At 44.5% G+C, this 22,656-nt stretch overlaps 1 protein-coding gene across 2 annotated transcripts in view; it reads right to left on the reverse strand.

Moving 5' to 3' along the window:
- Nucleotides 1-22,656, reverse strand: part of ADCY9 (adenylate cyclase 9) — a 185,169-nt gene that overhangs the window by 23,199 nt on the left and 139,314 nt on the right. For both annotated transcript variants that reach the window (XM_034783827.1, XM_034783826.1), the window contains exon 6: nucleotides 10,984-11,192. In XM_034783827.1, the coding sequence (XP_034639718.1) occupies nucleotides 10,984-11,192 (209 nt within the window). The remainder of the gene's footprint in view (nucleotides 1-10,983; nucleotides 11,193-22,656) is intronic.

A 22,656-nucleotide genomic window follows, 5' to 3' on the forward strand; every position in this document is an offset into this window, starting at 1 on the left:
TCCCTTTCCTAATGGCTCCTAACAATCGGTTAGCTTTTTTCCCACCATTGCTGCACACTGAGCAGATATTTTCAGAGAACTATCCAGTGACTCCTAGATCTCTTTCTTGAGTGGTAACAGCTAATTTACACCCCATCATTTTACATATCTAATTGGGAATATGTTTTCCAATGTGCATTACTTTGCATTTATCAACATTGAATTTCATAAGTCATTTTGTTGCCCAGTCACCCAGTTTTGTGCAATCCCCTTATAATTCTCCACAGTCTGCTTTTATTATCTTGAATAATTTTTTATCATCTGCAAACTTTGCCACCTCACTGTTTACCCCTTTTTCCAGATCATTTATGACTATGCTGAACAGCATTGGTCCCAATACAGATCCCTGGGGGACACAGCTATTTAACTTCCTCCGTTCTAAAAATTGACCATTTATTCCTACCCTTTGTCTTTTGTCCTTTAACCAGTTACTGATCCATGAGAGGACCATCCTCCTTATCCCATGACTGCTTACTTTGCTTAAGAGCCTTTGGTGATGGACCTTGTCAGAGGCTTTCTGAAATCCAAGTACACTATATCCACTGGATCACCTTTGTCCATGTTTGTTGACCCCCTCAAAGAATTCTAATAGATTGGTGAGGCATGATTTCCCTTTATAAAAGCCATGTTGACTCTTCCCAAATAAATAACGTGTTCATTTAGGTGTCTTGTGATTCATCCAATTTGTTTTGTACTTAGGTTAGGTTTACTAATTGCCGTTACATTAGCTATCCTCCCTCCTACCAGCTATCCTACCTGGTACAGAAGCTAATTTAAGTGATAGGTTACATATCACAGTTAATAGTTCATATTTCATATTTGAGTTCCTTCAGAACTCTTGGACGAATATCATCTGGTCCTGGTGACTTCCTATTGTTTAATCTATCAATTTGTTCCAAAACCTCCTCTATTGACACCTCAATCTGGGACAGTTCCTCAGATTTGTCATCTAAAAAGAATAGTTCAGGTGTGGGAATCTCCCTCACATCCTTTGCAGTGAAGATGGATGCAAAGAATTCATTTAGCTTCTCCGCCATGGCCTTTTCTTCCTTGAGTGCTCTTGTAGCACCTCGATCATCTAGTGATCCCACTGATTGTTTGGCAGATTTCCTGCTTCTGATATACTTAAAAAAAATTTGATGTTAGTTTTTGTGTCTTTTACTCTTCTAATTCTCTTTTGGCTTGCCTAATTATACTTTTACATTTGACTTGCCAGAGTTTCTGCTACTTTCTATTTTCCTCAGGAGGATTTGATTTCCAATTTTTAAAGGATGCCTTTTTGTCTCTAATCACTTCTTTTACTCTGTGTACCCATGGTGATATTTTTTTGATCCTCTAAATTGTTTTTTTTTTTAATTTGGGGAATATTCAGTTTGAACCTCTATTATGGTGTTTTTAAATAGTTTTAATGCAGCTTGCAGATATTTCACTCTAGTGACTGTACCTTTAAATTCTGTTTAACTAGCTTCCTTATTTTTGTGTAGTTCCCCTTTCTGAAGTTAAATGCTACTGTGCATTCTTTGGTATTTTCCCTCCCATAAGGATGTTACAATTAATTACATTATGGTCACTATTACTGAGCGGTTCAGCTATATTCACCTCTTAGACAAGACTCTATGCTCCATTTAGCACTAAATCAAGAATTGCCTCTCATCCCTCGTGGGTTCCACGACTAGCTGCTCCAAGAAGCATTCATTAATGGTGTCTAGAAACTTTATCTCAGCATCTTGTCCTGAGGTGACATGTACCCAGTCAATATGGGGATAATTGAAATCCCCCATTATTATTGAGTTTTCTATTTTCTAATCTTTCTCTCTCTCTAATCATTTTACAATCAACCTCCTGGTCAGGTAGTTGGTAGTATAGTCCTACTATTATATTCTTATTATTCAAGCATGGAATTTCTATCCAGAGAGATTCTATAGTACATTTTGATTCATTTCAGATTTTAACTATATTTGACTCTATGCTTTCTTCCACATATAATGCCACTCCCCCACCAGCATGACCTACTCTGTCATTCCTATATATTTTGTACTCCTGTATTACCGTGTCCCATTGATTATCATGGTTCCACCAAGTTATTGTGATGCCTATAATACCAAGCACGCAAGTTCTCCCATCTTAGTATTCAGACTTCTAGCATTTGTATACAAGAACTTATCAAATTTGTCACTTTTTTGTTGTCTGCCAGTTGCATGGGACAGTAGGGCGACTGGATGTCTATAAATGCAGATCTGCAACTCCTTTCCAGCCTATCTCCAAAGTGACCTTCCATCCTATCATCACACAGGCTGGCACGAAGGCCAGTTCTGTGGCATGCAGTGTATGCAAAAACACCTCTGTTTAGCAGGTCAGCCAGTTGATCCTGCCCCCACCAAAAAAACAAAAAGCAAACAAAAAAAGCAAACAAAAAACCCCAATCCCAACCTACATACATACCCCATGCAGGGTTTAGGTGATACAGAGGGCCTTGTGCTGGACATCCACACTACAGTCAAATTTTACCCTAACTAGTCTTCTGGCAAGCATTATGATAAATCTATCGGCAAATCTGATCAGCTGATCCCATGATGATCCTTTATTTAAGCAAAGTATTTGAACAAGCTACCATGACTTCCAGAACAATGAACAATGCAAAATTCTACATTTGACAATAATATTTACATCTTCACACTGATCCTTTGGCATAGGATTTATCGCAATTGTACTATTCCACATTTTGGTATCAAAGCTAATTTTATTCAACCCTATTGTTCACAGTCCAGTAGCTGCCAAGAAATTGTGCTGTGCTAGATGCAGCACCTCCCTTCAAGCAGTAAAAGGAAGCACTGCATTGAATCCAGACTTCAGTGGGAGGTGCAGTAAATTAATGGCTGTGGGGGCAGTATCAAAAAAAGGTATTAGGAGTAAGCAGAGCTCCTGGGAAAGGGAAAAGGGGGTGATCAACAAAGCAAGCTACATTGTGGAGGTTAGAAAATGTAGGAATAAAGTGAGAATTGCTTAAAGTCCAGCTGAATTCATTCTTGACAAAGAAATTAAAATAAATAATAAAGAGGTTTTTTAGTTATATAAATAAAAAGAGAATAAGGAAGTATGAGGGTTGGGCCACTATACAGCATGGATGGGAAGGAGATTAAAGGTAATCTAGCTATGGCCCAAAAACTAGATTAATAGTTTGCCTCCGTTTTCAGTCATCATGATAATAAAGAACCCATGCATGAAGGCAGTATGGCTGATGGAAATGAGTGTCTAGAAATGGAAAATATCACCTCTGAAGTGGAAGAAAAACTTAAGTCCTTAATGTGCTCTAATCAGGGGGACTGGGTAACTTCCACCCCAGCATACTGAAAGAACTGGCACATAAGATTGCTAATCCAGTAGCAAGGATTTTTATCTATTCAGAAGTAGTACCATATGGCTGGACAATAGAGAACAACATACTTACATTTTAAAAAGTAGGGAAAAAGTGATCCAGGCAATTACAGACTTGTTAATTTGACCTCAGTTGTATGCAAGATTTTATAACAAATTGTGAAAGAAAGAATAATTAAATTAATAGAGAAGATTACCAAAGGTAGATCATGCCAGTCTAACCTGATTTCCTTCTTTGAGAAAATAACAGATATTTTAGATACGGGAAATACAGCAGGACTTCAGTAGAGCATTTGATACTGTGCCAAGAATGATGAATTTCAACTGGAACAGGTGCAGAGAAGAACTACAAGCATGATCAGGGGAACGGAGGGCCTATTTTATGGGAGGGGACTGGAAGAGCTTGGCTTGTTTACCCTATTAAAAAAAAAAAAAAGGCACGGAGGGGATATGATTACTCTCTGTAAATAAATTAGAGGGATAAATACCAGGAAGGGTAAACAGCTATTTAAGCTTAAAGACACTTTACTAAAAGAACAAACGGATACAAACTGGCCATGAACAAATTCAGGTTGGAAACTAGGTTTCCTACCACCAGAGGAGCCAGGTTCTAGAACAGCCTCCCAATAGGAGTTGTGATTGTATGGCAGGGTTGATTGTGATGGTAGGGGCAGGGCTCAGCAGTCCTGAGGCTCACTTCTGGTGTATGTCCTGTATTCCTAAACTTCATAATTCAGGGTTTTCAACTTGCCACTGGTAGGGGTCAACAAGGGATTCCCACCTACCTCATGTATTCTGGGAGTTTTTTTTTTTAAATCTCCTTCCTCTGAAGGATCAGGAGATGGCCACAGCTAGAGATGGGACATTGGGAGGTAGGGTATGGGGGGTGGGCCAAGGATCTGAGGCAGCACCAAGAATTCTCTCTCTCAGGTGCTTAGCTGCCTGGTTCTTGCACATATGCTTAGGGTCTAACTGATCACTACATGTGGGGCTGGGAAGGAATTTTCCCTCAGGTCAGACTAGCAGTAACCTGAGGTTTTTTTGTTTTTGTGCCTACTTCTGTGGTGTGCGGATGCCGGGATTATCTGAGTCTAATCTCAATCATTTCCCTGCTGTTGCAGGGGCCTTGGGAACTGGTGCACCTCAGCCCCTCCTATTCTCAGCCAGTGGCACATAATATTCCAGTCTCCTGTGGGCTGTAATTCTTTAGTCTCATTTCGGTTGTTGAGTACCTGTGTGGACTTAAATTCTATGACTCCTGCTTTTGGCCTTGACCCTCTAAATTGAACTTGGACCACATCCCCTGCAACCCAGGGCCTGGATTTCACCCACACCCCATAGCTGGGATCCTGACCAAAGTGCATCAAGGATGTATGTAAATAAGGCAGAGATAATGCATAATTACTTTTTGCATCTGGGTACTGCACAAGTCATAATGCAAATAGAGCTGGCTCACTCATCTCTAGCTCCAGAGAAAATGTTTTGCTTATAGCCAATTCAAATAAGTAGAATTTAAAAAAAAATATTTATAGGCTATATTATCTTGACACAATTAAGTGCATGATCAATACATCTTGCTTTATTACTGAGGTAAGATGAAGGAGGTGATTCTGGCAGCAGACGGCCAAAACACAGCACTTTGTAGAGCCAACCAACAGACATTTTTCTGCTTCTTTCTGCTAACATTGCATGTGTTGCCACTTTTTAACATTAAAATATGTATATAGCTTAAAAGCTTCACCCCCACAAAAACCCAAACCGAACAAAACAGAAACTCTCTCTCCTCATAAGTCTGATTTTCATGCACCCCCAATTTACACTGACTTAAATGGGGGTTGAGGTGCTCCATAGCTCATTGCCTCTGGAAACTCCAGTTAATAAGGATGTCACAGATATAGCATTCTCTTCAGCAATCTCATTCATACTGATCTTTAATTCAGAACAAGAATAGGTTGCCAAAAATATCTAGATAATGAAAGCTCCTGTATTTACACCTAGGCATAATGGGCTGAATTCTATGAACAGTATTCTTGTTCAAATATTTCCACAACCCCTAAGGAAAGTGACTACAACTTCACTTGTATGCAAGCATTGTGCTGAAGTGAAACTTCATGCTTACAAAGCTGTAGCTGCCCCATGCCCATTTTCTAAGACGCATTACATATTATAAAATAAAATACCAGACTCCAAGTTTCATTACACTACACAGGGAGGTTAAAGCAGCCAGATTTCAAAGAGAGGGGAGGACACTCTTTGTGTTACATTTAGGCAGCTGAAGATGACACTTCCTGTCCGCTTATAAGTATAGGTTTCATACCAAGAAAAATCTATTTATGTATTTATTTAATTATTATAGCACCAATTTTCATGGTAATTGCATGTTTCACTTACAGAGATTCAAACAAGTTATTATTGGACGGGACTATAATAAATTCCTAACTTAAAAAAGGTTACTCGTTTTAGGGGTTTCCTTTCCCTTTCACATGATGCTCTCTTGGCATGACCATTCCAGTAAGTCTTGAAAGTATTACAATACAATCGCATTTGCTCCAACCCCTCAAACAGAGACAAACATCTACAAGATCTCTATCAAGCTTTCTTACAACTATAATACCCACCAGCTGAAGTGAAGAAACAGATTGACAGAGTCAGAAGAGTACCCAGAAGTCACCCACTACAGGACAGGCCCAACAAAGAAAGTAACAGAACCCCACTAGCCGTCACCTTCAGCCCCGAACTAAAACCTTTCCAGCGCATCATCAAGGATCGACAACCTATCCTGAAGGACGATCCATCACTCTCACAGATCTTGGGAGACAGGCCAGTCCTTGCTTACAGACAGCCCCCAAACTTGAAGCAAATACTCACCAGCAACCACACACCACACAACAAAAACACGGACCCAGGAACCTATCCTTGCACCAAAGCCCGTTGCCAACTCTGTCCACATATCTATTCAGGGGACACCATCATAGGACCTAATCACATCAGCCATGCTATCAGAGGCTCGTTCACCTGCACATCTACCAATGTAATATATGCCATCATGTGCCAGCAATGCCCCTCTGCCATGTACATTGGCCAAACCGGACAGTCTCTACGCAAATCAGATGTCAAGAATTATAACATTCAAAAATTAGTTGGAGAACACTTCAATCTCCCTGGTCACTCGATTACAGACCTAAAAGTTGCAATATTACAACAAAAAAACTTCAAAAACAGACTCCAACGAGAGACTGCTGAATTGGAATTAATTTGCAAATTGGACACCGTTAAATTAGGCTTGAATAAAGAGTGGGAGTGGATGGGTCATTACACAAAGTAAAACTATTTCCCTGTGTTTATTTTTCCCCCTACGGTTCCTCACACCTTCTTGTCAACTGCTGGAAATGGGCCATTTTGATTACCACTACAAAAAGTTTTTTTTCTCTCCTGCTGGTAATAGCTCACCTTAACTGATCACTCTCATTATAATGTGTACGGTAACACCCATTGTTTCATGTTCTGTGTGTGTGTGTGTGTGTGTGTGTGTGTGTGTGTATATATATATATCTTCCTACTGTATTTTCCACTGCATGCATCCGATGAAATGGGTTTTAGCCCATGAAAGCTTATGCTCAAATAAATTTGTTAGTCTCTAATGCGCAACAAGAACTCCTTTTTATTAACTTTTTGTAGTTTAATAGAGACATATTGTTCAACACCCTTCAACCCCCCTTCATTCCAGCTAGACTAGGCCCTGGATCACAAAAGCTGCACTGAATACTCTTGATTACTGGATTTGATAAAAAATTAGAACTATATACCAAGCTATTTTGCTGAAGATATCTGGGGTGAGAAACGAGTAGCATAACAATCTATTAACTATTTACAAAAGTGAGCTATCTGTTGTGGTTATCACTTTACATAAAGGAATAGCAGTTGTACAGAAATTACGTTTCTTGATACTTGATAAATATTCTGTGAATGGTTATTAGCATAAATGGGATAAATGGTAGCATTTTGTATTGCCAATGGATTATTTATTGCAAATCTAAGACAGCAATGATTTCTAAAGATGGGACTGCATAAGATATGCATCTCAAGATTGGATGCTTGCTTACTGGATACCTTTTCAAATGTAGGAGATTACCTAGACCAGGGGTCGGCAACATTCGGCACGCGGCTCGCCAGGGTAAGCACCCTGGCGGGCCGGGCCAGTTTTATTTACCTGCTGACGCGGCAGGTTCGGCCGATCGCGGCCCCCACTGGCCGCGGTTCGCCGTCCCGGGCCAATGGGGGCAGCGAGAAGCGGCGTGGGCGAGCGATGTGCTGGCCGCGGCTTTTAGCCGCCGCCTTTGGCCCGGGACGGTGAACCACGGCCAGTGGGGGCCGCGATCGGCTGAACCTCCCGCGTCAGCAGGTAAATAAAACTGACCCGGCCCACCAGGGTGCTTACCCTGGCGAGCCGCGTGCCGAACGCTGCCGATCCCTGACCTAGACAAACAGTTTTCCAAGCTAGAGTTAAGTTTGAGAGCTGGGGTAAATTTTTCAAAAGCACCTAAGTGACTCGGGAGCCCAAGTCCTATTTTCAAAAGATATTTAGACACTTAGGAACCTAAGTACCATTGACTTTCAAAGAACTGTAGGCTTGTAGGTGTCTAAATCACTTTTGAAAATGGGACATAGGGTAAAATTTTCAAAAGCCCCTACATCATTTAAGAGTCTATGTCTGTAACTTAGGGTAAACAAAAACAAAACAAAAAATTAAAGGTATGTAGATGTAAACAAAAAACAACCCCTATTAGAAACCCAAGACATTTCGAGTTAAGGTTAAACTTAAAACAAACCCAATAATTTAATAATATGGAAATACACAATCAAGGCATCCAACATTAATTTTGTCCCAGTAGCAATTCTCAAAGAGAACAACACCATTACTTCTCCACATAAGCTCACCTCATTAACCACAAAAACTATACTGCTTTTCTTTTAATAGCACAGTAGGCATGCTGTCTTTGGTCATTGTTGCAGTCGTACACGATCCAATTGCAAATTCCTGATTACACAAATAGCATACTGAATAAACCCTCTCTCCTTAAGATCTCATGTGTCACCAATTCCAGAATATCACTAAACTCAGAATCTGTGTGTCTACATATAAAGCCTACACGCTCAGATCATTAATTTATAGCACTTGAATGAAAACAGCCTAGATTAGTGTGGTGATGAAGAATCACATTCAGTGTTGGAGAAATTAGAACAAAACAAATAATAAAACAAAAGGTAATGTGATGAATATTTTTGACATTGTACCCACAAGCTGTATTAGCTTAATATTTTCTCCACATGTAACATGTCTGAAGCTTTAGACACAGACTTCTTAAAACCTTAATGCAAAATTCACATCTCTTATAAAACAGGCTTGGAAGGAAAAAAGAAAGTTTGAAAACTGGCCTCTCTACAGGGTGGAGTTAAGAGTGTTTGGATGCCTTAATTAACAAATCTTACATTTGAGTTTCTTCCAAGTTACATCTTAATGCTGAACCTCTTGAGTTGCAAATGATGGTTTCTTGCCAGATACAATATTTGTGTAGGGTTATTTAAAAACAATTATTATTTATTTTGCAAAAGTCCCCAGGTAAGGAACAGGGTTCTGCTGTGCTCTGCAAAATGACTGTGTAAAAGCTGGCATCTTCTTACTCAACAGATATCTTTCTTGTAGGTATTCATAATTTGTGTAGGTTTATTTTAGTGACAAAGACAAGTTTACTGCTTTTTACTCTTGTAGGACCAGCAAAGCTAATATAACTAAGAATGTGGATTGTATTCTATTCTTCTGCATCATCAACAGAATTGTTTGCTGATTTACAATTACAAGCAAATGCTGTTACACCTATGCAAACCCAATGGGTTTTCACAGATGTAAATGAATGTATAATTAGCCCCACACTACCTTTATTACATGCACAATCTTGCCACAAGATTAATGCCTTTTTTGCATGAGAATTTCTTTATGGTTTCTGTTTTGTTATGTTTTTAAATGTCTGTGACATTCACTGAGGGGCAGGGAGCAGCATCCTTTGTGGAGTTCCTAAGTTGACAGGGCACTGTGAATGTAAGCGATAGGAACTGGTTCCTGTCTCCCCAGCCGGACTTTTGAAGTCACCTCTCCTTTTTGCCCAGCCTTTCTGCTGCACTAGGTTCCATATTTTGATTCTCTTATGTTTGCCTCCTGCACCTTCTGAAGTTCACAGGACCTTATACAAGCCATGGCAGATTACCAGGTACTGAAGGATTGATGTTGGTCTTACAAAGGCTCAAAACAGGCCTCTACCTACTCTAAGTTGCACCAAAGGCCAGTTTGGCTCTCAGTCAGCTGCAGGATGGAGCAAAGGGGGCTAGTGAAGGGAGGCAGATTCCATTTCCATGCTGAAATCTTCTATTGTTTGTATTCTTTAATTAAACCAATAGCTAGATCTTTTTAAGAAACAGATCAGAAGAACTCCAGCATAATGAACTTAGTATTTGCTTAATACGCAATGTGAATTCAGGGCAGTGTAACTGAGTACACGGCCATGGGGAATAGGAAGGCGCTTGGGGTAGAAAATCCATGCTTTTAAAAAAAATTCACTTATTCTCTTCAATGGTTGTTAGGGCTCCAAGGCTGAAGAAAAAGGAGCAAGGATCACGGCTCCCTTGTTCTCCTAATGTACTCAACTTTTCTTTCAGAAAAATGCAGGAAGCAGGACCTGGGACATCTGTCCCTAGTTCACAGTGAGACTCTGTCTGGGTGTGGTGCAGAGCGAGTGGAGAGGAGAGACCTAGCTACTAATTTGCTTTTAACATGGCATGCTAGGAACAGGAGGGGTCAGGGGCTTTATATAAAGAGGCTCTTCTAACTCTTCACTGCATGATGGAGAAAGCAGCACTATAGGGAAGATGCTGTCCTAAAACCTCTGGATGCTATAACCTGTCAGACACTTACAAGTAACTGAAAAAAACGATTGATGCTTAAGGAGAGGGCTTGAAGGACCAACAACACTTTGACCATTACACATCTTTAGGAGATTACATTCTATGTAGCTGCGTGTGTCAGTTGGTGTATTAAGAATTTCCATATTTAAATAATTGCTACATCCCTGTCACATTCTATTCTTCACTTCCATGGTGCAGTAAGGCAGCATGACTGCTGCAGCTGGTACCAAGAAAGAGTTTAACTTCTCTCTCAAGCATCAAGTACAGACCAATGTTGGAGGCAGGATACCAGACTTGGCAGATCAATTATTTGATCCAGTATGGTAAATCCTAGTAAATCATAATGCACTACAGCAGGCTGCGAAAGATTCGGTATGTACAACGTTCTATTTTTAATTAAAAAAACCCTCAAATTATTTTTTACTCGGTAATTGTTGAGTTGTAGGTAAAACAGTATCTTCCTTCTCCCCCGCCCATCCCCACCTTGTTCCCCAAGCGGGAGAGCAAGTTCCTGAAGTTGTTTTAAAACAAAAGTTTTCAAGCCAGCCACCATTTTAGTTCTTAGGGGTTGTGATCCCAGCCATTTCCCATACTCTGATTCACTTTATTTACCTAATTGAGACGATAAGAGATAGCACCTCTAGCAGGATGGCAATGATGAACACCACAACTGCTGCAGGTGGGGGAGGGGATAGGGCCATCCCATGTTTCAGGAAACAGGTGATCGAGAGTATGAGGAAGACTGTTGTGGACAGGAACACATCCAGGAGTGAACTGAAGGTAGCACTGGCAAATGTCTTCACAGGAGCATTCTTTATAACCTGTTTGGAATATGGGGGGTGAGAGGAAGTGGAAGAGAACATGAATAAGTTTTTCTATGTTGATTACATTGTACTACACTCCAGAAACATATCTGAAAACAAAGAGAAAGAATACATAGCACTTTGCCAGCTCAGCACTTCAACATAAATACTAAATGACCACTGTGAAAGGAGTTGGTAGTCTCAGTCTAGTTCCTGGTGGATGAGTCCACATCACAAAAAACATCATCAAAATTTGCAACCTTGTTCACAGTCATATTTTTAAAGGGCTCAAAGAACGTTGTCAGAATGCTAATAATATAGAAAGATTACTGCGATGCTCTGTACCTCAGGGGAACACCCAGCACCCCCATGTTCATCCTTGTAAAATGATTGTGTGGTATCCAATGCAGAGTTTGTCATGTCAGGTGTCTTTGGAAGGCTCATGATGCACTGAGCACTGTTGTTATAGTGATGTTACAATTATAATTTCATGGTTGTAGGTTATAATTTCATGTATGTAGTTATGAGGTTGAAAATGTATTCTCATGGCTTAAAATTAGCCCAGGAAAAAACTCTGAGAGCAGAGAGGCAGTTCACACCTCATCAGGGCAGATACGGGACAAACCCAGCCCAGCCTCACAGGAACAATGGACACTGGCCTAGGCAGCAACAAAAGAATCTGTTGGACTCTCGAGGGAATCACCCCCCCTTCCTTTGATCAGTTTGGAACTGCGATGAGATAATGCTCACCTGACTCTGAAGGGGAGGGGGCAAAGCCAAGAGGGAAGAAAGGACATGATAAAAGGGAGAGACATTTGCCATGTTCTCTCTCTCTTCCACCTACATCTACAGACACCACACCAAGTGACTGAAGCACTGATCAAAGGGGAGAGCCTGGTTGAAAGACAACCAGCCAGCCAGTGGTGAGAAGCATCTAAGGTTGTAAGGGCACTGAAAGTGTTAAGATCAGCGTAGAATGCATTTTGCTTTTATTTAATTTGACCAAATCTGACTTGTTATGCTTTGACTTATAATCACTTAAAATCTTTCTAATTAATAAATCTGTTTGTTTATTCTACCTGAAGCAATGTGTTTGGTTTGAAGTGTGTCAAAGGCTCCTCTTGGGATAACAAGCCTGGTACATATCAATTTCTTTGTTAAATTGACAAACTCATATAAGCTTGCAGCGTCCAGCGGGCATAACTGGACACTGCAAGACACAGGTTCCTAAGGTTGTGTTTGGGACCGGAGATATTGGCTAGTGTCATTTGGTTGCACAATCCAAGGAGCAGCTTACATGCCAGAGGCTGTGCATGAACAGCCCAGGAGTGGGGGTTCTCACAGCAGAGCAGGGTAAGGCTGGCTCCCAGAGTCAAGGATTAGAGTGACCTAGCAGATCACCGGTCCACATAACACCAGAGGGGAATGTCACAATTACACAAAAAGCATGTAAAGACTAGGTAAAAACATTCTCAAGAACACAAGAGGGGATAAAAAGATACAAAATCACTTACTGCTATGCAGAATCTAATTCTCAACCCATAGAGCACATTGTCCCCTCCAAATCTATCACTTGGAGAGTGCAGATGGAGCAAGGGTATCAATCCCAGGACCCAAGGGGCTGTATCCAGCCTTCTTGATGTATTTATTTGACCTCCCTGGCATATTCAGATTCTGTAGATTCTTTCATTAAAAAGGAAAAAAAAAACACTTCTGGCTCTCATGGTTACAGAGAAAACCTTTTCAATGAGAGTCTGCATGCAGTTTGAAATAATTACTAAGAGGTGTGAACTCCCCCATCTTTCCTTTTATCATCCTTAAAGTTAGAAACTAACATTCAGGTGCACTCTTGAGATAAACAGCAAACTGAGCAGAGTTTATAGTTCTTGTCCCCATTAAAGTCAGTTTAGATTTTGGTTCACAAGAAGCAGCTTCCATAGCAAATATCTTACTGCTGGAAATAGAAAAAGAAGGAATAAATTGTTGGCTGTATCCAGATGTGCACTGACTCACAAACATGCAAGGCTCATTCTTCTTTATCAATGTACTAGTTCATAATGGTGCAAAATCCGCAAACACTTATTCAATCTGTACAGGACTAAGGTGCCATAAAGACTGAGAATGACATGTTTGCCTGCCATATTTGGTAGTTTTGTCATCTTTTACCAAATGCCTATGTGTAAGAAAAGCCAGGATGAAAAATTATTTAAAATTAATGGCATAAAATCAAAAGTGGCCTCTTTTCTGTGTTCGAGGGAAGATTAAACAAAACAGTGGGTCAAACCAGAATAAATTTTTTTCAGGTTCATGCAGCATTTGAATAAAGCCTAATTTGCACTGCCAGAAACCCTAATGCTTACTAATTTATATCATATCATATAAATCAGAGTTCAAAATTAGCAATGATTCAAGGTCTTCACTAGTCCCACAGGGTCACCAAACCCAATTGTGCAGGGCCGGCTCTAGGCCCCAGCAAACCAAGCAAGTGGCACAATTGCAGGGCCAGCTCTAGGTTTTTTGCCACCCCAAACAAACAAACAAACAAAAAAATGCCACCCCTGAAATTGTGCCGTCTAATGACTAACTATGTTTTGAAAGCAGGCTTCAAGTATTTTTGCTAGTTTTAAATACTTCTTTTCACTGAGAAATGTCACCTGCTTTTTAAAAAATGAAATTTGAACAGGGAGCAAAGGCTTTCTTTCCACATCATTAGCAAACAACCAACATAGATTTCTGAACCAGTTTCAAACACAGTTGACTGATAGCTCCTAGATAGATATCAATGAAAAAACGTAACTTCTCGTAACTGTTGTTCTTCGAGATGTGTTGTTCACGTCCATTCCACACTAGGTGTGCGCGCGCCGCGTGCACGAGCGTCGGAAACTTTTCCCTTAGCGGTATCTGTCGGGCCAGCAGGACCCCTGCCTGAGCGGTGTCACTGCACCGTGCATATATACTCCTGCTGGCCCGACCCCCTCCAGTTCCTTCTTGCCGGCGACTCCATCAGAGGGGTAGGAGGGCGGGTGGTGGAATGGACGTGAACAACACATCTCGAAGAACAACAGTTACAAAAAGGTAGGTAACCATTTTTTCTTCTTCGAGTGCTTGTTCACGTCCATTCCACATTAGGTGAATCACAAGCTTACCTTCGGAGGAGGGTAGGAGTCACGGAACAATTGATCGGAGGACCAGCCCGCCAACCGCCACGTCCTCTCGGGCCTGCTGGTTGACCGCCTAGTGGGTTGTAAAGGTATGCACCGACGACCAGGTGGCTGCTCTGCAGATCTCCTGGATCGGGACCTGTGCCAGGAAAGCCGCTGAAGCTGCTTGCGCCCTGGTCGAGTGGGCCATGACCGTTGGGGCCGGAACACCTGTGAGGTCATAACACGCCCAAATGCAATCTGTAATCCAGGAGGAGATTCACTGCGTCGACACCGGGAGGCCTCTCATCCTTTCCACCACGGCCACGAACAGCTGCGTGGATTTACGAAAAGGCTTGGTGTGCTCCAAGTAGAACGCCAACGCTTGACGGACATCCAGGGTGTGCAGGCTGTGGTGACTTGGGTCCATGTGGGGTTTGGGAAAAAACACCGGCAGACAAATGTCCTGGCCTAGATGGAATTGTGAGACCACCTTTGGGAGGAACTTGGGGTGTGGGCGGAGCTGCACCTTGTCTTTATGAAATACCGTATATGGTGGCTCTGAGGTGAGTGCCCTCAGCTCAGATACCCTTCCTGCCGAGGTGATGGCCACCAGGAATGCCACCTTCCAGGAAAGGTGGAGGAGGGAACAGGTAGCAAGGGGCTTGAACAGGAGCCCCATGAGTTTAGAAAGGACTAAGTTGAGATTCCATGGAGGGACTGGGGGGCGTGAGTAGGAGAACACCCTCTCCAGCCCCTTAAGGAACCACCCCACCATTGGGTGGGAAAACACAAAGCCCCCTGAAAATCCCGGGTGGAAGGCGGAGATGGCCACCAGATGCACCCTGATCAAGGACGGGGCCAGCCCCTTCTGCTTGAGGTGCAGTAGGTACTCTAGAATGGCAGGCACCGGAGCCTTGTGTGGCTGAACCTGTTAAGGCCCACACCAGCACGAGAACCTCTTCCACTTGGCCAGGTAAGTCGCCCTGGTAGAGCCCTTCCTACTACCAAGTAGAATCTGCTGCACAGGGAGGGAGCACTGGCTCTCCAAAGTGTTCAGCCACAGAGCTTCCATGCCGTTAGATGCAGTGATTGCAGGTCGGAGTGGAGGAGCCACCCTCCGTACTGCGTGATGAGGTCCCGGTGTAGGGGCAGAGTTACTGGGGCTTCCACTGACAGCTCCAGGAGCGTGGTAAACCAGTGCTGGCACGGCTAGGCCGGGGCGATGAGGATGACCGCCACCCCATCCCTGCGCACCTTGAGCAGGACCTTGTGCACCAGGGGAAGTGGGGGGAAGGTGTATTTCAATTCCCCTCCCCATGGGATCGCGAATGCGTCTGCTATTGAGCCCGGGCTGCGGACCTGGAATGAGCAGAACTGCGGGCACTGGGCATTGCCCTTGGTGGCAAACAGGTCTACCCGGGAAACCTCCCACTTGTGGAGGAGCGAATACAGGACATCCACTCTGAGCGTCCACTCGTGCATGCGGTACAACCTGCTGAGGTGGTCTGCCAGTTCGTTCTGCACCCCCGGGAGATGTGACGCCTCGAGATGAATGGCGTGGGCTATGCAAAAGTCCCAGAGGAGGAGAGCCTCGTGGCAGAGCGGTGAGGAATGGGCTCCGCCCTGCTTGTTTATGTAAAACATAGCGGTCGTGTTGTCCGTCAGAACTGTCACGCTGTGAGCACTCAAAGTGGCGTGAAAAGTCTGGCAGGCTAAACAAACCGTCCTGAGCTCCTTCACATTGATATGGAGCGACTGCTCCACTCCTGACCACAAGCCGTGAGTCTTGAGGTCCCCTAGATGAGCACCCCATGCGAGGTCTGACCCGTCCATCACAAGCGCCAGGTCCAGCTGTTGTGCAGCAAAGGGGATGCCTTCGCAAACCACGGTCTGAGACAGCCACGACCACAGGGAGTCTAATACGTCCCCCGGGGCAGTCACTACCAAGTCCAGGGGGTCCCTGCCTGGGCAGTATACACGGGTGAGCCAAGCCTGCAGCGTTCTGAGTTTCAGTCAGCGCGCATGCTGCCATGTGGCCCAGCACCTCAGGCAGCATCTGGCGCTGTAGTGGGAAACTGGCACAGGGAATTCACTGCTTGCTGCATGGCCAGGAATTGTGATACTGGGAGGCTCGCCTTTGCCTGTACCGCATCTAGGACCGCCCCTATGAATTCCACTCTCTGAGTTGGAATGAGGGTGGACTTGGGGACGTTGAGCAGGAGCCCCAGCATGCAGAATAGTCTCAGGGCCACTTACAAGTGGGACTGAACCTCCTCTTCGGACCGGCCCACCAGGAGACAGTCATTGAGGTATGGGTAAACTTGGACCCTCTGCCTCTGTAGGAAGGCTGCCACTACCGCAATGCATTTTGTGAATACCCATGGGGCCACAGCTAGGCCAAACGGGAGAACCGTGAACTGGTAATGTTCTTGGTTCACAGTGAAGCGTAGGAATTGGCGACGCACCAGGTGGATGGCGATATGAAAGTACGCGTCCTTCATGTCGAGGGCAGCGTACCAGTCCCCCGGATCCAGCGTACCAGTTTCCCAGATTGTGTCCAGAGAGACCATGCGGAACCGGGCCTTGACCAGGAACTTGTTGAGCCCATGCAGGTCCAGAATGGGTCAAAGGCCTCCTTTGGCCTTGGGAATGAGGAAGTAGTGGGAATAGAACCCTTTCCCTCTTAGGTCCTTCGGTTCCAACTCTACTGCCCCCGCCTCTAGGAGTGTGCGAACCTCCTCTTACAGGAGGTGCTCGTGAGAAGGGTCCCTGAAGAGGGACGGGGAACAGGGATGGGAGGTAGGCAGGGAGGAGAACTGCAGCATGTAAGCGCCTTGCACCGTGCGTAACACCCAACGGTCTGACATAATTCTGGACCACGCATGGGAGAAACGGGACAGGTGATTCAGGAAACAAGGGGATGGATCTGGTGACTGGTCTGGTACGCTGTCCTCGAGCGCACCTTCAAAAGTCTGGTTTAGGGCCAGGCTGAGACTTATGCTGGCCTTGGCTCTGGCCCGGCCTATTGGAGCTATTGTTATTATCATTACGCCGCTTCCTGTTATCCCTATTTTGCCTGCAGTAGGGCTCCTGCCTAGGACGAGGTTGGTAGTGACACCGAGGAGGAGGCTGTGGCTTGAAGGGCTTTCTTTGGGTCGCCGGGGTGTGCATACCCAGCGACTTGAGTGTGGCCCTTGAGTCCTTGAGGCTATACAGCTTTGTGTCTGTCTGGTTCGAAAAGAGCCCGGACCCTTTGAAGGGAAGGTCCTAGAGCGAGTTCTAGACCTCAGGCGGCAGACCTGACTCCTGTAGCCACGCCTAGCGTCGCATGACCACGCCAGACGCGATTGTCCTGGCCGCTGCATCCACTGAATCCAAGGATGCCTGGAGAGAGGTCTTCGCTACGGCCTTGCCTTCGTCCACCAGCGCCGTAAACTCCTGTTGGGAGCCCTGCAGGAGGTTGTCCTTAAACTTCCCAACTGCCGCCCAGGAGTTGAAGTTATGTCTCTTGAGGATGGCCTATTGGTTAGGAATCCTCAACTGGAGGCCCCCTGAGGAATACACCTTCCTGCCAAACAGGTCCAGGCGCTTCGCTTCCTTGGCCTTAGGGGCCGGGGCCTGCTGCCCACGGTGCTCTTTCTCGTTTACCGCCGAGACTACCAGGGAACACGGGCTTGGGTGGCAAAACAAGAAGTCGTACCCCTTTGACGGGGCAAAGTACTTGCGTTCCACACCTTTGGCTGTTGGAGCACTGGAGGCCGGGATCTGCCATATAGTCTTATAGTTCGACTGTATGGTCTTAATGAGTGGAAGCGCTATTCTGGATGGACCCTCTGGGCTCAGGATGTCCACCATGGGGTCTTCCTGCTCAACCGTCTCCTCCGCCTGTAACCCCAAGTTATGAGCAACCTTACGCAGCAGCTCTTGGTGGGCTCTGTGGTCTATTGGCGGCGGTCCTGATAGCGCTGTGCCTGCCACCGCTTCATCCGGGGATGACGAGGAGGTCAGCAGCTGCTCCGCTTCCTCCTGCTGGTCCCCTTGGTTCCCCTCCCCCAAAGGAGGGGCTCCAGGCTCGGGCCCGGACAGCTGACCCTGGGGCGGCAATGGACTTGGTGCCAGTTTCTCTGGTCTCTTGCTCAGCGACGGTGCAAGTGGTGTGGATGCCGTAACTTCCCGCATGGAGGAGTGTCAATGTGGGGACCGGGACCAGTGCACTGAGTAGTTGGCCCTAGAGGGAGCCCCTTGCTGTTGGTGGTAGGCCCAAGGGGTCCAGAAGGGCCAGTGTCCTGGCGGTCCCCACTGGGGTTGCCACCCAGCTGGTATTCTCTGCTGTCTGGTGCCCGGTGCGGGTAACTGTATCAGCCCGAGTTGGCGCTGGACTCCAGTGATGCCAAGCGTGAAGGCCACAGTGGTGCTGTCGACCTCTGCTGGTGGGAGGCCGACGAGCAGCTTCTTGCCGATCGGGAATGGGATCGATATCGGTGCTCCAGAGACCTGGACCTGGACCGGTGACTTCTGGAAGCCTTCGGCGATGGTCGGCTTGCCTTCTCCTGGTGCCGGTCTCTGGAGGGTGCCGGAGAGCGTCGGGTCCCTTGTACTAACCCTGTGCGCTGACTTGTCTCCGGTACCGAGGCTTCCTTCTGCGTCATGGGTAACTGAGAGTCCACAGACTCAATGTTTAACCGGGAGCGATGCCAGGAGGGTGTCCTTGGACGGCGCACCATTGCCGGCTTTCCCCTTGATGGCACTGCGGGGCCGGGTGCCGGAGGCTTCTCCCTGACCGGGAGGGGGCTCACCGCCGACAACCTGATGAGGTCCTTCGCCTCAAAGGTGTCAGGTGTGGAGGGCTGATCTATTACTCACTCGAGCCCGTCGTCCTCACAGAGTTCACTTAGGGCTGGACTCAGTGGGACTTGTGGCGCTGGTGCCGGCACAGGCACAATGTTCATCCTGCTCTTTCCGGTGCCCGGGCCCCTAGATGGCGCTGGTCTCCTTTGTGGGGAACGTCCATGCCCTTCTTTTGATTTGGCCTTTGGCTGCACCGGGGAGGATGAGCACTGCTGTGGCCTACTTTTCTCCGAGGCTGATGGCTTCCGGTGCTTAGCTGGCACTGGGTCTCCTGACGACTCCAGGGCACTCCGCACCGAGGAGCTGGCGTCAGGTGCTCCGGGTCCGATGGCTGCAGCGCTGCCTCCATCGCTTCAAGCGAAAATCTCTCTCTTCCTTTGTTTTAGGCTTAAACGCCTTGCAAATCTTACATCTCTCTGTTTGGTGTGCTTCCCTCAGGCAACGTAGACAGGAGTTGTGGGGGTCGCATGGGCTTGTGGCACGTGGCACAAGCCTTAAACCCCTGGGCCTGCGGCATGCCCCGCAGCCCCAGGTGGGTGCCAAGCACCTAATCTATTAAGTGTCCACAACAATAGAATGCAAATGAACTGATAGCAGCTAAGTACTCTAAAGCAAAGGGAAGGTAAGAAGGAACTGGAGGGGTCGGGCCAGAGGGGGTATATATGCACAGCGCAGTGACGCCGCTCAGGCGGGGGCCCCACCGGCCCGATGGGTACCCCTAAGGGAAAAATTTCCGACGGTCGTGCACGCTGCGCGGACACCTAATGTGGAATGGACGTGAACAACCACTCGAAGAAGAATGGTAGTATCTGATATGAGGGGAAGCTCACAAAGCAGATAAAGTACTTGACTCCTTTTGGAATTCTTTGAGTCTTAGGAAGTGTCTCTGTAAGATCCACTGTATAGATTTTGGCAGTGGACTTGGATAATGCTGTGCATTTCCTGTTGTGCTTCCCCTAAGGGTACATACTGCTCTCAAATTCTGTGAAGTGATGTATATGCTGGACCTCCCTTAGCAGTACGTACAGCTTAATATTTTTAGACATATGGCGTAATGAACAAAACAGTTATAGAGGGAAATACACAAAGCTCCACAAAACCTTTGCAAGTACTTGTTCATTCAACAAATTTGAGGAATATTGGCTAAATATTAAGGTAGACATTTAAATAATTTATTAATATCTTCAAATTAAATTAAACATTCTAGAGGTGACTGCGTTTAGATTTGAGAGACTGGATCATTGAGCCTGGAGTCAGTGACAGGGAAAGGAGCATGAGCAGTGGATTAAACTCCATAATAGAACAGGTAAAAGTAAGCTTTCAGCGAGGGGAAGTTCTTTACGGAAAGCGATCAGAGAGCAACCTAAACGTACAGCTGAAACAATGGGATTAAGATGAATTCATCAGCTATGGTATCACTGGCAGTAGCTTTCACTGATCGCTGACTGCAAGCCAATCAAACAAATGTCAAATACCCACCATGAAGGTCATTTTGTACCCCAACGTTTTTTTTTAAAAATGGCTGTACACTTGGAGGTCTACCTCCATTCTGGTTTCAAAGACACAAAGTAAAGATAATCAGGCAGCTCAGAAAAAGACTTGTGAAAGCAGTCTATAGTGCCCATTTTCATTTATGAAAAATACTGTGCATAATATAAACTTTGAAAATTTCAGTGAAGGAGAGTAGAAATAGTTTGTTTCAGATAAATAATCAAATACACATCCTACATTGTACAGTATTTGTAACCATAATTCTGGCCAATTCTCAGCAATTTACATTCTAAAATAGCTAATGATATTTCATTTCACACTAGTCCAATAAAGCAATAAGCTGCAAATTTCTACTTTAGTAGATTATTTGGTGCATGCTTTCAGTATGCTATAATTTCAGAAAAAGACAGGCTGGGGAGGGAAATAATATTTAGTTCAAAAGGAGCCCTAGTGATCCCAAAATAGATAAATACTACTAATTTTAGAGGAGGGAGTCCTTTACTCCCCCCCCATTTATTTCTCCCTCCTTTTTCATTTTTCCTTACAGTTCACTACATGTCAAATGTCTCAGATTGGAGGAGAGATCAATAACAGAAAATTTATTACCTGATGACTTCCTTTCTGGGACAGACTTCTCCTCCAATCCACCCCAACCCAGAGAAGTTTTTCAGGTATTTCTAGAATGGCCTCTTTATATTAATAATAATAATAATAATTAATGGAGATATCCCATCTCCTAGAACTGGAAGGGACCTTAAAAGGTCATCAAGTCCAGCCCCCGCCTTCACTAGCAGGACCGAGTACTGATTTTTGCCCCAGATCCCTAAGTGGCCCCCTCAAGAATTGAACTCACAACCCTGGGTTTAGCAGGCCAATGCTCAAACCACTGAGCTATCCCTCCCCCATAGATCAGTGTAGTTATATAAGGCATCATTAGTAAGAATTTTCATGTATCTAATAAGACACAAGTGTTCCAATACAGCTCTGGAAGATTGTGTCCAAGCCCAGAAACCCAGTGGACAAGTATAAATTATTTCTGTTATTGCCAGAAGAGCAGCGCTGCAGAACTGGCAGAGGACAGCACCAGTAATGAAATAATCAAAATACAAAATTTTCCATTTTATTTTAGTCTTCCTCCTGTAGAACCAGGAGTCTTAGTTACCTTGAGCCCAAATGTACAAACCCCAGAGGCAAAAAAAAGCAAAAACACTTTTAAATATGACCTAAAATAGCTATGAATCTTATAGTTTTGTATAGCACCCATCACTGAAGTATCAAAGCACTTTTCTATATCTAAATATGTCATGACTTAAAAGTAACTGGGATCTTATTTGGCTGGAAGGAAGAGCTACATGTCCCATTGGAAATCTGAGCTTCTCGCTTTACCAATAGGCTACAGACCTCATTATATCTATATGGGCATTGGATATCAGTCATTAAACCTTTTATTTACTAAAGACTCAGCACTGCCTATAGCAAGACTACTGTAATTTTGAGGGGAATGAAATATTTTGAAAATACTTTTTCTGCAACCTGTGAGAAATATAAAGAATGTATGAAGCTGTGAAGTTGGTGACAGTATTATCTGTACTCATTTGGAATATCTGCATAATCCACATGTTGTTTTGACATTTGAGTAATGCACCCATTTAAAAAATCACACTGATAAAACCCTTAGCCCCATAACACACTATACACGCTATTTATCTAGGGTTCTTATATGCCCACATCTATTTAGCAATCTGAGGGCCTCACAAAATTATGATAAACACATGACGATGTAGCTACTGCTCTTTCCTCTTTTCCTTTCATTTGGAAAGCACTGAATGTAGTGTATTATATATGGTATGTGTAAATATTATTACATATGTACACACACATAGATACATTATGTTATTAACATCCAGTACTTTATAATGGTTTATAAACAGCAGCAAATATTTACTACCAGTTAAATTTTGTAGGCTTGATTTTTTCCCTTGTTTCACTCAATTTATTGA

The sequence above is a fragment of the Trachemys scripta genome, chromosome 10 (assembly GCF_013100865.1).
Source record: "Trachemys scripta elegans isolate TJP31775 chromosome 10, CAS_Tse_1.0, whole genome shotgun sequence".
NCBI classification, from domain to species: Eukaryota; Metazoa; Chordata; order Testudines; family Emydidae; genus Trachemys; species Trachemys scripta.